The 17,624-nt window shown below is 47.4% G+C and overlaps 1 protein-coding gene across 1 annotated transcript; it reads right to left on the bottom strand.

The window, feature by feature from the left end:
• Positions 1 to 3,605: 3,605 nt before the first annotated feature.
• LOC308469552 (uncharacterized protein) lies at positions 3,606 to 13,975 on the bottom strand. Its single transcript, XM_080992175.1, has 4 exons — positions 13,919 to 13,975; positions 11,027 to 11,183; positions 9,165 to 9,376; positions 3,606 to 7,461 (listed from the first exon to the last, which is right to left on the bottom strand). Exons 3-4 carry the CDS (start codon positions 9,295 to 9,297, stop codon positions 5,681 to 5,683), a joined length of 1,914 nt encoding a protein of 637 aa, XP_080848301.1. The 5' UTR covers positions 9,298 to 9,376; positions 11,027 to 11,183; positions 13,919 to 13,975; the 3' UTR covers positions 3,606 to 5,680.
• Between the last annotated feature and the right edge of the window lie 3,649 nt (positions 13,976 to 17,624).

Genomic DNA, 17,624 nt, shown 5'->3' with positions numbered 1-17,624 from the left:
CTGATAGAAATTGCGTAAAGAGGCACAGATGGAGATAATCCTGTGTGTACGGTAAGGCTGAGGGAACATGGGTCCCAGGCAGAGCCCCTGTTGGCCTTTGCCTCACTTGATACCTGCCGTGTCAGGAGTGCGTGCAGGAGCCAGGCCCTGTGAGCAGAACTGGGGCCTTCCTAAGTTCTGAAGAGGCAAGGTGCGGCCGCACAGGTGAGGCCAATTGGTAACTCACAGCACCTGGTGGCAAGAGCTGGGAAGGGATATAAGGTCAGCATTTCCCTTCGGCTCTTTGCTGCAGCAACGTTTCCTGTCTTGCTCCTTGACTCCTTGCTTCTTGATCCTCGGACCCTTGGCTTTGTGACTCCTGGCTTCTGGACTCCCGTTCCTGCTTCCACCCCGCCATCTTGCCCCCGGTCCCCAGCCAGGACTTTGATCGCCCATGAACCGGACCAGGACATGCCGTGAGAGGAGGGTGCTTCAAAACACACACTTCCAGAGGGCAAGCTTGGAGCACAAATTTCCACATAAAATGTTTCCTTTTGCAGCTACGTTTTGAATTTAAAAACAGGTTCAGCAGTCACTTTCCCCCTTTTCTTTCCATCAGCTGTATTCATATCTTCCATCTGGATATTCCTTCTGAAATTTCCTCAGAGCATGGAAGGTAGGCCTTAGGGTCCACCTCCCGGATTGGCTCTCTCCCCTCTGCTCCTTCCCATTGGCTCTCTGTTTTGTCACTGCCAGAGAACAGGTTTCCCTGCATTTTCATCTCCAGAGGTCAACAAATATGGGGGAGGGGAATCTACAGTCATACCTCATGTTACATCTGCTTCATGTTATATTATTTCAGGTTATGTCCCGCAGCGACCCGGAAGTACCGGAAAGGGTTACTTCCGGGTTTCACCGCTCACGCATGCGCAGAAGTGGCAAATCGCAATCCGCATGTGCGCAGACGTGCTGCTGTGGGTTGCACTCTCTTTATGTTGCAAACAGGCCTCCGGAATGGATCCTGTTTTCCAGCCAGAGGTACCACTGTACATGCATGGTGAGGGTTGTGGTATAGAAGCAAACCTTTGGCAGTGAGTTTGGACTGCTCTGAGATGGCATCCAAACCCTAAAAGCGTGTCAAGTATAAAGCAGGTGTGTATGGATTGATCAAAACAGCAGCCCTGTGGGTTAAATGGGGAGTTCCTGGCAGCCCTAAGGTGGCTACAAGGACACGGGTGGCACTGTGGTCTAAACCACTGAGCCTCTTGGGCTTGCCGATCAGAAGATTGGCAGTTCGAATCCCCGCAACGGGATGACCTCTTGTTGCTCTGTCTCAGCTCCTGCCCACCTAGCAGTTCAAAAGCACGTCAATGTGCAAGTAGTTAAATAGGTATCGCTGCGGCAGGAAGGTAAACGGCGCTTCCGTGCGCTGCTCTGGTTTCCGTCACGGTGTTCCGTTGCCCCCAAAGCGGTTTAGTCCTGCTGGCCACATGACCTGGAAAACTGTGGACAAACGCCAGCTCCGTCGGCCTGAAAGCGAGATGAGTGCCACAACCCCATAGTCGCCTTTGACTGGACCTAACTGTCCAGGGGTCCTTTACCTTTTACCTAAGGTGGCTCATGGGCTGGAAGTTCCCGCCACTGCCCAAAAAGGAAACCTTGACCGTGACTCTTGTGTATGTGCTTTTTCCTGCAAGTTAAGTGCCATGGACTGGTTTTGATGCAGAGGAATGTTGGGAGGAACCAGCTGGGGAAAAACTCCAAGGGAAGAGGTTTTGGGACTACAGTTCCCATCATCCCTGACCACCAGTCCTGTTAGCTAGGAATCATTGGAGTTGTAGTCCCAAAACATCTGGAGGGCCGAGTTTGCCTTTGCCTGGTATAGAGCAATTCAAGATAAAATTCATAGTTTGGGCATTGCTCTCGAGAGCCTTGAAGCATGTGACGAAACTTACAATTAATCAAGCAGTGGCTTTACGGCCACGAAAGACAGCACTTGTTACCTTAGATATTCCAACATCCTACGGAACCTGTGCCAAATATCTAAAGGATCTACTACTCCCTTCCCATCGAAGAACCTTTATGCTCGCGAGATTAAATGCTTTCCCTTCTGCAGTGACTAAAGGCAGATTCTCACATATTCCATATTAAGCCTGTTTGTGTGCCTGCAACCAAGAAGTACCTGATTCAATGGACCACATTCTTTTAGATTGCTCTTTACACAGCAGACGTCGCCAACTGATGCTGAGCAAAATGTTGGACCTCCGGCACACAATTCCGAGAAGAATTCAAATTAAGTTTCTCCTGGCAGATCGGGACAAAGATATCACTGCTCCAGTAGCTTCTTTTTTTACCACAATTTTACCTGAAAGGGTTCCCAACAAACCATCCTTTCGGGAATTAGGGTGTAGCAGAATATCTAAGTGCACACAATTATGGCGTGACCTTATTGTTGTGTACTGAGTCAAAGGATTCTATATCTGTATTATTATTGTCCGTATTTGCATTAGGGTAAAGTAACTGCCTTTTGGTTTCAAAGGGTACAGCTACTATTGGTTCATTTAAGAAAGAGATGGGCTTTTCCGACCCATCCGGTTCCGTATGACTCAGCACCGCCCCCAGGCCGTATTGAGAGGCATCACATGCCAGGACCAGCGGCTTTGACTCATCATAATGAGCAAGGACGCTCCTGCTACTCAGCATTCCTCACAAGGAGTCAAAAGCCTTCTGCTGCCCCTGCCCCCATTGCCACACATTCTTTTTCTGCAACAGTCTATGTAATGGTTCAGCTACCGAAGCTTTCTGGGGTTTCACCCTTGTCCTTTTAATTATTCCAGTGACCTGAAACGTTTTATACTATGATGCCAATAAATGTATTTGATTTGATTTGATTTGAAGAAGCAGAGGAAGATGTTTGCCTAACAACAGTTGGACTAGACGTTGTTTGACTGGCCCTTTGAAAAAATATCTGTGGGTGTACAATCATACCTCAACTGCACATTATTTGCAAAAGCAGTCATACTGACCTCAGAGAGGCACTAGCTGCCTAAAGATCAGTAGGGTTCATTAGTGTCATGAACTGGCAGGACATCAAGGAAGGGAAAGAGGGTCCCAGTGAGGGGTATAGCTGTAATTGGTACTCACAGAAGCAAGCCGAAGAAGAGGAAGGGGAGGTTGGCGACTTAGGAGGTACTGTTTGGACCTCAGAGGACATTGAAGCCAACAGTTCACAGGAGCCAAGGGAAGTGGACACATCACCAGAACCGGAGGTGCCCCCTTCTCTGTGAGTTCAGGGCAGGTGACAATCACATGTTTTCTTAAGAGGAGAGAGACAGCTAGGGCAAGCTCAGGTCCGTCTTTCCGTACACCCATGTTCAGCCCACGTCTTCAGCGCCTGCATGGGCTGGGTGACGGAAGCACCTTCTCCGACCTTCCGATCGCAGGAACGCAGGAACAGCAACACAGCATTCCTGAGGAATAGGTCCTGGTGCTGTGGACTCGCTCATGTGAGCACCTCAAATACAGCAGAGTAACGGAAGCAAAGCTGTGGAGGTTTTGTAGCGTACCTAATTTATTTCTGCTGATTAAACAACTAAAAGAACATAACAGACATGTACGAGAGAAGCAGCTTTCATGCTGCCATCCTTTCTCTAGACAGATCAAAGGAAAAGCACATAGTACTGGAGACGGAAGTCTGGAAGAGTAGCTTCCACCCCCTCCTTTCTCACAGACAGAAAGTAAAACAAACATGATCTGGTGATCCTTGCAATGGAAGGGATGAAAATACTGACACCGTCAACTAAGACTGGGAGGGAAGCAAGGCAGAGACTCAGTGTCTGCTCAACTGTCACTGTTGATGGACGACGGTATGGTTCTTTCAGGAGCTCCACTTGACTGTCGTTTTGGAACCGACCCTAGAACTCCAATCCTGGATCTTTATCAAAGGTTTCGAATGTCCATTTGACTTTGAACCTTTCTCAGTTCATTGGACCTGAACCTGTGTTTAGTTATTGGACAGTCTAGCTCCCTTGGGACTGTTGTCAATAGCAATCTCTACTTTGACTACAAGGCTCGCTGTATGTGGCCACTTACACAATAATTCTGAACTTACATCATTCATGATTTATGTAAATGGAAGTAATGTTTACATCTAAGAAGCTATATGCTCATGACATGTATATGGGTTTCAAAGCTGTTGTGGTGCACATCTGTTGAAGGCCCCAGGCAGCTTCCTGGCTAGGAAAGCCACCGTGAAGCAGATGGCAGCCAGGAAGCCCATGTAGCTGAGGGAACCATAAAACATGGCCACAGACCCTTGGTTACATTGCAGAACAATTTCTCCCATGTGGGAGTGCATGTCGGAGTCTGGAAATGGGGGTAAGAATCCCAACCAGATGGTACAGATGATTACTTGGACACTGGAACAGAAAATGACAATGGAGTTGGCCAGACTCCTCCCCAGTCATCTCCTCACCCTGTTCCCTGGCTTAGTAGCCAGAAAGGCCAGCACCACAGTGATGGTTTTGGCCAACACAGAAGAAACTGCAACTGTGAAGATCACACAGAAAGCTATTTGCTGGAGAAGGCAGGTGACTTTTCTTGGCTGCCCAAGGAACAGGAAGGAGGACAAGAAGGAGAGCAGGAGGGAGACCAGGAGGATGTAGGAGAGATCCTGGTTGTTGGCTTTGACGATGGGAGTGTGTTTGTATTTAATAAAGACTCTTAACACAAAACCAGTGGTTAAGGACAAGAATAGAGCAATGGACGCCAGGACTATTCCCAAAGAGCCTTCAAAAGCCAGAAAAGTGATCAATTTGGGAAGACATTGAAACTGATCCTTGTTTGGATACTGGTCTTCTGGACATTTGCTGCAGTGTTCTGCATCTGCAAACAACAGAGTAGGCAAGATGATGTATATAATATGCTGGGAAACATGTTTATTACACTCACACAGGACCTTCAGCACTTTCACTGGTTCTGACTTAAAAGAGAGTTAGAGCTGGGTATCATGTGCATACTGATGAACACCCAGCCCAAACCACCAGATGATCTTTCCCAGCGGCTGCATGTAGATGTTGAAAAGCATGGTGGAGAGGACAGAAGCCTGAGGCACCCCACAAGTGAGAGCCCAGGGGTCTGAACACTCATTCCCCCCCACCTTCTGAACACAGCACAGGAGGAAGGAGTGGAACCACTGTATAACCCTCAGCTCCCAGCTCCGCTAGACGGTGCAGAAGGATGTCGTGGTCGATGGCATCAAAGGCCACTGAGAGCTCCAGCAGAACCAGGAAACACCTTTCACCTTTGTCCCTAGCACGCCGGAGATCATCGACCAGCACAACCAAGGCAGTTTCAGTCCCAATATGAGGCCTGATTCCCGATTGGAAGGGATCCAAATGGTCCCCATCCTCCAGGCATGCCTGGAGTTCTTCAGCAACCACCTGCTCAATCACATGAATTTCTTCATGGGAAGCTAGACGCCTCTTGGAAGAGAAGCTGTTTCCACATTTCTAGACACTTCATGCCCTGTACGGTGGTACCTCAGGTTACAGACGCTTCAGGTTACAGACTCCACTAACCCAGAAATAATACCTCGGGTTAAGAACTTTGCTTCAGGGTGAGAAAAGAAATCGTGAGGCAGCAACATGGCAGCAGCGGGAGGCCCCATTAGCTAAATTGGTGCTTCAGGTTAAGAACAGTTTCAAGTTAAGAATGGACCTCCAGAATGAATTAAGTTCATAACCTGAGGTGCCACTGTATGAGTTCTTTGATGGTGGATAAGACCTGCCCTCCTTCTGAAGTTCTTTCCACATTCAAAGCACTGATAGGGTTTCTTCCCTGTATGAATTCTTTGATGCAAAGTGAGTTTGTCCTTCCGACTGAAGTTCTTCTCACATTCCGAGCACTGATAGGGTTTCTCCCCTGTATGAATTCTGTGATGGGAAGTGAGCTGGGTGCTCTTACTGAAGCTCTCTCCACATTCAAAGCACTGAAAGGGTTTCTCCCCTGTATGAATTCTTTGGTGGGAAGTGAGATGGGTGCTCCGACTGAAGCTCTTCCCACATTCCAAGCACTTATAAGGTTTTTCCCCTGTATGAATTCTTTGATGCGAAGTGAGACTGTCCTTCCGACTGAAGCTCTTCCGACATTCTGAGCACTGATAGGGTTTCTCCTCTGTATGAATTCTTTGATGGGAAGTGAGACTGTCCTTCCGACTGAAGCTCTTCCCACATTCCAAGCACTTAGAAGGTTTTTCCCCTGTATGAATTCTTTGATGCAAAGTGAGTTTGCCCTTCCGACTAAAGCTCTTCCTACATTCCAAGCACTGATAGGGTTTCTCCTCTGTATGAATTCTTTGATGGGAAGTGAGACTGTAACTGTGACTGAAGCTCTCTCCACATTCAAAGCACTGATAGGGTTTCTCTTCAGTATGAATTCTTTGATGGGAAGTGAGATGGGTGCTCTGACTGAAGCTCTTCCCACATTCCAAGCACTGATAGGGTTTCTCCCCTGTATGAATTATTTGATGCAAAGTGAGACTGTCCTTTCGACTGAAGCTCTTCCTACATTCCAAGCACTGATAGGGTTTCTCCTCTGTATGAATTCTTTGATGGGAAGTGAGACTGTAACTGTGACTGAAGCTCTCTCCACATTCAAAGCACTGATAGGGTTTCTCTCCTGTATGAATTCTTTGGTGGGAAGCGAGTTTGTCCTTCCGACTGAAGCTCCTTCCACATTCAAAGCACTGATAGGGTTTCTCTCCTGTATGAATTCTTTGGTGGGAAGTGAGACTGTCCTTCCGACTGAAGCTCTTTCCACATTCAAAGCACTGATAGGATTTCTCTCCCGTATGAATTATTTGGTGGGAAGTGAGACTGTCCTTCCGACTGAAGCTCTTTCCACATTCCAAGCACTGGTAAGGTTTCTCTCCTGTATGTATTATTTTGTGGGAAGTGAGATTCCCACTCTGACGAAACCTCTTTCCACATTCCAAGCACTGATAGGGTTTCTCCTCTGTATGAATTCTTCGATGGGAAGTGAGACTGTAACTCTGACTGAAGCTCTCTCCACATTCAAAGCACTGATAGGGTTTCTCCCCTGTATGAATTCTTTGATGGGAAGTAAGACTGCCCTTCCGACTGAAGCTCTTTCCACATTCCAAGCACTGGTAAGGTTTCTCTCCTGTATGTATTCTTTTGTGGGAAGTGAGATCCCCACTCTGACGAAACCTCTTTCCACATTCCAAGCACTGATAGGGTTTCTCCCCTGTATGAATTCTTTGATGTGAAGTGAGACTGCCCTTCCGACTGAAGCTCTTCCCACATTCTGAGCACTGATAGCCTTCCTTCCCGCTTTGAGTTCTTTGGTGGGAACGGGAACTCTGACTGGAGCTCTCTCCATACTCCCAATTTTGATTTGGCTTCTCCACTGTGTGGATTTTGTCATGGTCTCCCCCATTCTTCATTTCCAATTCATCACGACCTACAACAAAGACAGAAACTAATTAGATCCTCAGGAAGAAACGGAGCCCCCAATTATTGAACAATGCTAATGAAAATTTGTCAAAGAGGAAGAACAGAAGATGTGAGGTCTTTCTACAGAAGTCGTGGCCTTTGTCGACCAGCATTTGTCGACCTCTTTTCTAGGACGGATTTTTGTTGCCACAATCATGAAATCCACTCCAACTCTAACATTGGTCTTCTCTTTAAAAAACGGGCAGAGGCTAAAACAGAAACCCAAACCTGACAGAAATTACCTCAACTTCCCTAAGAACTCTGTGTGTGAATGTTGCCTCCAAGTTGCTATGGAAAGGGTGACTGTCACTCCAGAAGGCCGTTTTTTCAGTTAGGTCTGGTCTCAACTGTCGAGTGAGAGAGAGGTTTTCTGTGAAAGCACCTGCTGCCTGCTTTATGCTGCTATGTGCCTCAGAAAAAGTCTGTAAAGTCTCATATAGATAGAAGCACTTGTAATTCCCTCTTCATACCTAATGTAGCAGCATTATTTGATGTTGAATTATTTTGGATTTCTGAGCTTATTGTCTTGAATAAAAAATGGAATAAATGTAGAAATAATCAAAATCAATACATAATAGATATAGATAGATATAAGCACATGCAAACGTGTTTTAGTATATCAAGTAATGTAATGTGTTCTGTATAAACTCTAAACAGAGAATCTTGTGGTGTCTTTTCTAGAATAAATAAAAGCTATGTTTTTCAAGGGTCAAACAACCCAGGGCAACCTCCACACATATAAATACCACAGAAAATGGGTTTGGGGCTCACAAAATCCAGAAAACCACGAATCATCCTGAAAGACAGGTGCAGAGTTGTAAAGTGACACGTTTTACCTCAGAAACTGACATTAACATTTTTACCTCTTTGCCAGTGTACTCTTAATTATCCTCTCAGAAACAATTTTTAAAGGCAGATTGAAAAGTAGAAAGAAATTTTTAGGATGCACATAGGAAGTTTTACACAGTGGAATAGGAGAATGAGAACAGTGTTATACAGATTTGAAATGATACAATGTATTGAGGCAGATGTCTTACTGCCAGAGAAATTCTTCACAATTTAGAGAAAGTTTATAAATTTAGAAGATGTCATCGCAATTTAATAAGAAACTTTTTTGGTCAAAGACATGAAGAAAAGAAAGATTGCCAGAGTCATGTGACAGAATTGTAACTATCATTGAAAAGTTAAAGCTGGCAGAATATTCTATGTCTGAAGAACAGAAAGGGAGCTATATTGTAGGATCTCCTGGGGGGGATGTATGTATGAAATTTCAAAACTGATCTTATGATCCAACGGGGAGCTTTACCAAGAGCGTCCAGGATCCCACGATTCTCCTCCTTGACTTCCTCATGCAGAGTTCGTTGCTTCTACTGCTGTGTGATGGAGCAGTAAGTTTTTTGACATTGGTAGGGCATTCAGGTCACGGCACTGGTATTAGACATTTTGAGCTGCCAATACATCGTGGTGGCCGGGGAGCTGTGATGTATTCCTAGCTCAGATTCCCTGCAGATGACAAAGGCGCAGGCAGGCAGGTGGTGGAGCCCAGAAAGGTGCTCACCTTCTCAATCTCCGCCTGCCTGTCTGCCTCCCCCCACCCCCAGGGTGAGCAAGCCCCAATACTTCTCTGGCTCCATCCCTCCATGTCCCCATCTCCCCTCCCCTGGAACTCACCAGATCTCTCTGAGAGCCCTAGAGAGGAACGCTCAGAGGTTGTGAGGAGGGATGCAGGAGACAACCTGACCAGGTCAACCGTCCATCTTCCCCCTTCCATCCCCGCTAGCTTTGCAGGATCCATCTCTTTCATCCTTCCTGAAGAGTCAAGGAGCCAAAACAAGCTGCAGGGTCCTGGGAGATAGGAAGAAGCAAAGGGAGCCTCAAAGGCCCTGCAGGGAAGAAGAAGAGAAGAAGATGAAGCGTTTGGATTTGATATCCCGCTTTATCACTACCCGAAGGAGTCTCAAAGCGGCTAACATTCTCCTTTCCCTTCCTCCCCCACAACAAACACTCTGTGAGGTGAGTGGGGCTGAGAGACTTCAGAGAAGTGTGACTAGCCCAAGGTCACCTAGCAGCTGCATGTGGAGGAGCGGAGATGCGAACCCGGTTCACCAGATTACGAGTCTACCGCTTTTAACCACTGCGCCACACTGGCTCTCACTGGATTCTCCTGCCCCTGGAAAAGCACAAATGGGGCAGCCCCTTCCCAACAGAAACCCCATTTATAAACATTTCCAGTGGTTCCAATTTCCTCTGTTTACTCCTCTCCCCTCTTCGTAAGACCGGCATGGTCTGCACAGTAGAGACCTGAGAATAGATCCCATTGAACTCAGTGGGGCTTATGGAAAGAACTTGGGGCAAAAACCAGTCACCATCTTGTCCCCAAACCTGAAGACTGCAACACCAGGCATGCTTATCTATGGTATCATAAGGCAAAAGTTCATAAAAGTTTTCATAGTCATAAAGAGCTGTTAACTGAAACTGACAACCAATTAAAATTAAAGGACTTTGAAGAAGTAAGAGAAAATGTAATAGACTGGTTACACTATTTACAACTAAATGAAACTTTTAAAAATCATGAAAAGAAAGGATTTAGTTATCAAATGTCAAGATTTCAGAGAGAAATAGTAGAAGGTAGTATAAAACAGCTGTAAAAAATGATCTGCTTTTGGAATGGGACACCAAAGAGGACCAGGTCAAATGCGTTATGATAAAATGGGCGAAGGATGTGGGACATAATAAATTAATGACGGACTGGCTTTGGAAGTTAGATTTGGAAGTTAGGCCACCGAGACCACATAACACCGGTCTTGAAAGACCTACACTGGCTCGCAGTACGTTTCCAAGCACAATTCAAAGTGTCGATGCTGACTTTTAAAGCCCTAAACGGCCTCGGCCCAGTATACCTGAAGGAGCGTCTCCACCCCCATCGTTCTGCCCAGACACTGAGGTCCAGTGTCCTTCTGGCAGTTTCCTCCCTGTGAGAAGCCAAGTTACAGGGAACCAGGCATAGGGCCTTCTCTGTAGTGGCTCCTGCCCTGTGGAATGCTCTCCCACCAGATGTCAAAGAGAGAAACAACTACCAGACTTTTAGAAGACATCTGAAGGCAGCCCTGTTTAGGGAAGCTTTTAATATTCTGTTGGAAGCCGCCCGGAGTGGATGGGGAAACCCAGCCAGATGGGTAGGGTATAAATAATAAATTATTATTATTATTATTATTATTATTATTATTATTATTGGTTTATATTTTCTGGTGTTTTGATGGTATTTGTCCCCGGTTAAATTAGCAATAATGTACTTCTCACTCGCTGGATCAACACCTTGTTGTGGTGAGTGGTCTTGCACGTTCCTATGAACCTTGTGAGTGAAGCCATTGGGAATCTTGTACTCCCAGTAGTATACAAGGAATCTTTACAACCCCAAGTAGCTGATTCCCCAAAGCATCTGCCCTGCAAGCAAAAGAAACCTCTGACAAGCACTTGAAGAAGCCCAACCTGGAAATAGAGCCCCATGTTCTTCCCCATCTCAGAAGTCCCACCTGGCCCTGAGGGAACCGGATTCGCAGGAGAAACAGTTCCCCTCTCCTCTCCTCGGACAAGTGAAAGGAAGTCTCCCCTGCTGAAGAGATGGCAGCCCTGCTTGCCTGGAATTCACATATTGCTGACCACGCTGCACTGATTCTCCCAGTCTCCTCGCTAGAACAGAGGAGCAGGAACATGATGGCACAGCACCTTCTCCCTCATCACAGAAGGAGACACAGTTACAACCATCTCAAACAATGATCCTGAAAACGTGGACAGCGGATGAGCTGTTACTCAATGGATTTCATTCATTCTCAACTGGGGCAGATCTAGGGGTAAAGCGTGGAAGAGCGAAAGGGGGCCTGGGGGTCTTAGTCTCCACTACCCTACGTGCCATTTCAAGCCCTCTAGTGGGGTGCCACAGGGTTCTGTCTTGGGCCCAGTCTTATTCAACATCTTTATCAACGACTTGGATGATGGACTCAAGGGCATCCTGATCAAATTTGCAGATGACACAAACTGGGAGGGGTGGCTAACACCCCAGAGGACAGGATCACACTTCAAAATGACCTTGACAAATTAGAGAACTGGGCCAAAACAAACAAGATGAATTTTAACAGGGAGAAATGTAAAGTATTGCACTTGGGCAAAAAAAACGAGAGGCACAAATACAAGATGGGTGACACCTGGCTTGAGAGCAGTACATGTGAAAAGGATCTAGGAGTCTTGGTTGACCACAAACTTGACATGAGCCAACAGTGTGACGCGGCAGCTCAAAAAGCCAATGCAATTCTGGGCTGCATCAATAGGAGTATAGCATCTAGATCAAGGGAAGTAATAGCGCCACTGTATTCTGCTCTGGTCAGACCTCACCTGGAGTACTGTGTCCAGTTCTGGGCACCACAGTTCAAGAAGGACACTGACAAACTGGAACGTGTCCAGAGGAGGGCAACCAAAATGGTCAAAGGCATGGAAACGATGCCTTATGAGGAACGGCTAAGGGAGCTGGGCATGTTTAGCCTGGAGAAGAGGAGATTAAGGGGTGATATGATAGCCATGTTCAAATATATAAAAGGATATCATATAGAGGAGGGAGAAAGGTTGTTTTCTGATGCTCCAGAGAAGCGGACACGGAGCAATGGATCCAAACTACAAGAAAGAAGATTCCACCTAAACATTAGGAAGAACTTCCTGACAGTAAGAGCTGTTTGACAGTGGAATTTTCTGCCAAGGAGTGTGGTGGAGTCTTCTTATTTGGAGGTCTTTAAGCAGAGGCTTGACAACCATATGTCAGGAGTGCTCTGATGGTGTTTCCTGCTTGGCAGGGGGTTGGACTCGATGGCCCTTGTGGTCTCTTCCAACTCTATGATTCTATGATTCTAAGTCATAAGCCAGGGCAGTGTTAATCCAATTCAGCCACCAGGCCCTGTTGGTAATTTACGCTGATGTGACCCCAATGAGGCAGAAATCTCAGATCAGAGACTTGCGGATTGAAAGGGAAATTTATACCACTGACCTTATTTTGCTTAACCCAAAGGCATCTGTAGTTTTAGGAGGGGATCTCAATGCCAGACTGGGCCCTAATGATCATGCCCTTTATGCACAGCACAAATGCTCTCCTCCCAACCGTGAAGCCAGTGGATTCCTCCTCACCCGTTGTTCCAAAGATCAGAAATCAAACTTTGCAGGCATCTGCTTGGCTCAAACAGCATTCAGGCTAAACCTCTACATCTTAAATGGTGCCCTTGGAAGTGATTATCCTCTCTGGCTCCAGAAGGAGAGCTATAGACCAGGGGTCAGCAACCTGTTTCAGCCGTGGGCCGGTCCACCGTCCCTCAGACCATGTGGTGAGCCGGACTATATTTTGAAGAGAGAAAAAAAGGAACGAATCCCTATGCCCCACAAATAACCCAGAGATGCATTTTAAATAAAAGGACATACAGTGGTACCTCGGGTTACATACGCTTCAGGTTACATATGCTTCAGGTTACAGACTCCGCTAACCCAGAAATAGTACCTCGGGTTAAGAACTTTGCTTCAGGATGAGAACAGAAATTGTGCTCTGGCTGCACGGCACCAGAGGGAGGCCACATTATTATTATTAGCTAATGTGGTACCTCAGGTTAAGAACAGTTTCAGGTTAAGAATGGACCTCTGGAACGAATTTAGTACTTCACCCGAAGTACCACTGTATTCTACTCATGGAAAAACCACGCTGATTCCTGGACTGTCCGCAGGCCGGATTTAGAAGGCGATTGGGCCGCATCCAGCCCCCGGGCCTCAGTTTGCCTAGCCCTGCTCCTGACAATGTACTCCAAACCTGCCTGGTGTTTTTACATGAGCAGAATGTGTGCTTTTATTGAAAATGCATCTCTGGGTTATGTGTGGGGCATAGTTCCCTAGACCAGATATAGTTTGCTATATAGTTTGGTATACAAAGTACGTCCTGGAGGCTGACATCCGTATAAATGACCAAACTGATTAAAGAAAGAAAAAGGCTGAGCTACGTTAGAAAAGCGATCCAATCATAAGAGATCTGGCTCCAATCGCCCTGCTACAAATGTAGCGGTTTCTGCTGTCTCCTGGTCTCCTCGATCTGCCAGGAGAAAAGACACAGTAGCGATGCTGGCCAAGAGGAAGAAGACCCTTCCTCCTCCTCCTCCTCCTCAACTCTTGATCGAGACTCCAGGGCTCTCTCTGCAGGCTCCCCCCTCCAAGACCCCCTCCCCCCTCCCCCACGGAGCCAAGCAAGAAGAGCGGGGCAGAGCCCTGGCCCCCTCCAAGACCCCCTCCCTGGCTTGGCTTTGGGGAATGTCTGCCCCCCCCCCCATCTGACCAGCCCCCCAGGCATCCTCCCCTGCAGCCCCTTCTCCCCCTTGCACCCGGAGGGAGAGGGAGGCGAGACTCACCCCCAGGCAGCTCTTGCAAGAGAGAGAGGGAGACGGAAGCAGCCCCTCCGCTGGCAGGCGGGACTGGGAGGGAGGGGCTTTTGCTCGGGAGGACCTTGCCCCCCCCACGCCTCCACTTCCTGTCCTCTCTAGAAACCCAGCTCTGTGCCTTTTAACCCTTGGCAAGCCGAGCACAAGCGGAGCACCGCTCTTTCCTCCCCCAAGGCAGGAGCCCAGGAGGAGCCGCTAACCCAGAAATATTACCTCCTGTTAAGAACTTTGCTTCAGGATGAGAACAGAAATCGCCTGGAGGTATGGCAGCGGCAGCGACAAACCTAGACAGCATCTTAAAAAGCAGAGACATCACCTTGGCAACAAAGGTCCGTATAGTTAAAGCTATGCTTTTCCCAGTAGTGATTTTTGGAAGTGAGAACTGGACCATAAAGAAGGCTGATTGCCGAAAAATTTATGCTTTTGAATAATGGTGCTGGAGGAGACTCTTGAGAGTCCCATGGACTGCAAGAAGATCAAACCTATCCATTCTGAAGGAAATCAGCCTTAAGGGCTCACTGGAAGGACAGATCCTGAAGCTGAGGCTCCAAGACTTTGGCCACCTCATGAGAAGAGAAGACTCCCTGGAAAAGACCCTGATGTTGGGAAAGATGGAGGGCACAAGGAGAAGGGGACGACAGAGGACGAGATGGTTGGACAGTGTTCTCGAAGCTACCAGCATGAGCTTGAGCAGACTGCGGGGTGCAGTGGAAGATAGGAGTGCCTGGCATGCTCTGGTCCATGGGGACAAGAGGAGTCCTAAACGACTAAACAACAACAACATGGTGGCGTCCAGATCTCTCTGAGAGCCCTAGAGAGGAACGCTCAGAGGTTGTGAGGAGGGATGCAGGAGACAACCTGACCAGGTCAACCGTCCATCTTCCCCCTTCCATCCCCGCTAGCTTTGCAGGATCCATCTCTTTCATCCTTCCTGAAGAGTCAAGGAGCCAAAACAAGCTGCAGGGTCCTGGGAGATAGGAAGAAGCAAAGGGAGCCTCAAAGGCCCTGCAGGGAAGAAGAAGAGAAGAAGAAGAAGAGTTTGGGTTTCATATCCCGCTTTATCACTACCCTAAGGAGTCTCAAAGCGGCTAACATTCTCCTTTCCCTTCCTCCCCCACAACAAACACTCTGTGAGGTGAGTGGGGCTGAGAGACTTCAGAGAAGTGTGACTAGCCCAAGGTCACCCAGCAGCTGCATGTGGAGGAGCGGAGATGCGAACCCGGTTCACCAGATTAGGAGACTACTGCTCTTAACCACTACACCACACTGGCTCCATTAGGTGTCACCACACTGGCTCCCAGGTGTCTCAGGTTAAGAACAGTTTCAGATGAAAAATGGACCTACGGAACGAATTAAGCTCTTAACCCGAGGTCCCAGTGTACATGCAACCTGAGCATAGATAGCAGGGCTTCACCGCGTTAATACTCCACGGAGCATCAGCACTGCATTAGTCACTGCTTTGAATCCAGCACAGAGCATGTATGTCTTTGTGCGTCCAACTTCCATCCTGCTTCCAGCTCCACCCACTCAGACAACTCTGGCTTTTGTTCTCCTACCTGGCGGCTAGGTGGAGGCAGGGAGGCCCACTCATATATTCTACGGCACAGGGCAACTTCTTTGGTTGTGCCAGCCATGGCACCGCTCAAAATCAGTCTCATTCACACATTAGCATGACTAAAAAGGTAAAATAAAATACTCAGGATTCCGACTGGTACAGAAAAAGGGTTCTTTACTTACAATTAATTCATTTTCACAATAATGGCCTTGGATCCTAAGCCTGTGTAGCAAATGCATAGTTTGGGGCTACTCTTGGATACGCCTTTGTCACTAGAGACCCACGTGTCCTCTAGGGCTGTTTGTGAACAGGAATAGCCTGACCCCTGGAGCACTGGAAAACGTGGAGCTGGACTACTGCAATGCACTCTTTCTGGGGCTGCCCTTGGGTCTGGTCCAGAATCTTGTGGGTGCAAAACGATGTGGCCAGATTGTTCTTGCGAGCTTTTGGTCAAGAACACCTGGCACCACAGCCCCCCATTTGGAGGAACTATCCACTTAATACTATTTTCTGCTTCCTGCAACTTCCATTCCTGATCCACAAGAGGACCTCTTCTCTTATTCCAGGGCTACTAAGCTTACTCAGGAGGAACCTTGATGAAAGTGTCAGGATGCGGTGTCTCTCCCCCACACAACATGACTCCAGCAGTTAATAGTGGTCAAGGGTCTGGAAACAAGTCTCAGGAACGGTTGAAGGAGTTGGGTATGTGTAGCCTGGAAAAGAGGAAACTTGGAGGAGATGTGATAGAGCACCTTCAAATATCTAAAAGTCTGTCCCATGGAAGATGGAGCAAGCTTGTTTTCTCCTGCTCTGGAAGGTAGGATGAGATCCAATGGATTCAAGTTCCAAGGAAGGAGATTCTGAGTAAATGGCAGGAAGAACTTTCCGACCGTAAGAGCTGTTTGACAGTGGAACAGACTCCCTCACCTCAGAAGATTGTGGACTCTCCTTCCTTGGAGTATTGGACAGCCACCTGTCATGAATGCTTTAGTTAAGATTCTCCCATTGCAGGGGTTTGGACTAGATTACCATCCAGACCCTTCCGACTCTACGATTCCCTGAATGAACTAAGCCCACGAAGGATGGAAAAAAGTTTCAGTGATAAACAGAAATCCTACTAGAGAAGAAGAAATCTTCAGAAGGATGTTAGCGCAGAAAATGTGGAAGATTGTTCAGGTAGAAAGCTCATCATAGGGACATCAGTGTAGATAGAAAAGATGCCTTACTTATACATCGTTTTTTAAAAATGTACTTTAAATACTTCATCATTGATTCCCCTCCCCCTCATTTTCCTTCCAAGCTGTTGCTGTCAGAGATGCATTATATGTTATGGCTGTATGGGAGATAAGCAGGTCATAACTTACGTTATAAAATTCTGTATTTTAGCAAGGATTTTTTCTTATGCAGGTGGGAACCATCGTGCGAGCGATAGATTGACATGCATGTACAACCCACACGTCGTTTTCGGCCCCAGAAGACGGGGGGGGGGGGCGAAATGGGCTTTTGCGCTACTGCTGCTGTGCAATGACCCAGAATGCAACCCCTGTGCAAACGGCAAGTTGCCTGTATTAAAGTTGTGTTGTATTGCAGAAATAAAGTTCTGTTTGGTGGGGATGACTGCGCTCTATGTGGGGCTACCTTTGAAGGTGACCCGGAAACTGCGATTAATCCAGATAGTGGCAGCTAGACTGGTGACTGGGAGTGGCCACCGTGACCACATAACACTGAGAGATCTGCATTGGCTCCCAGTACGTTTCCGAGCACAATTCAAAGTGTTGGTGCTGACCTTTAAAGCCCTAAATGGCCTTGGTCCTGTATACCTGAAGGAGCGTTTCCACCCCCATCGTTCAGCCCGGACACTGAAATCCAGCGCTGAGGGCCTTCTGGCGGTTCCCTCATTGCGAGAAGTGAGGTTACAGGGAACCAGACAGAGGGCCTTCTCGGTAGTGGCGCCCGCCCTGTGGAACGCCCTCCCATGAGATGTGAAGGAAATAAGTAGCTATCTTATCTTTAAAAGACATCTGAAGGCAGCCCTGTTTAGGGACGTTTTTAATATTTAATGCTGTATTGTTTTTAACATTTGATTCGAAGCTGCCAAGAGTGGCTGGGGAAACTCAGCCA

The sequence above is a fragment of the Podarcis pityusensis genome, assembly GCF_964106645.2.
Source record: "Podarcis pityusensis genome assembly, chromosome: 2".
Lineage (NCBI taxonomy): Eukaryota > Metazoa > Chordata > Lepidosauria > Squamata > Lacertidae > Podarcis > Podarcis pityusensis.
Note: the sequence above shows the minus strand (reverse complement) of the source record. Positions and strands in the feature narration are given on the sequence as shown.

Bases quoted from the DNA above. Each gene is read 5' to 3' on its own strand.
- LOC308469552 (XM_080992175.1), bottom strand. From the start codon at position 9,297: ATGAAAGAGATGGATCCTGCAAAGCTAGCGGGGATGGAAGGGGGAAGA. The intron at 7,462-9,164 runs GTGAGTTCCAGG...TCTTTGTTGTAG, and splicing joins AGGGCTCTCAGAGAGATCTG to GTCGTGATGAATTGGAAATG.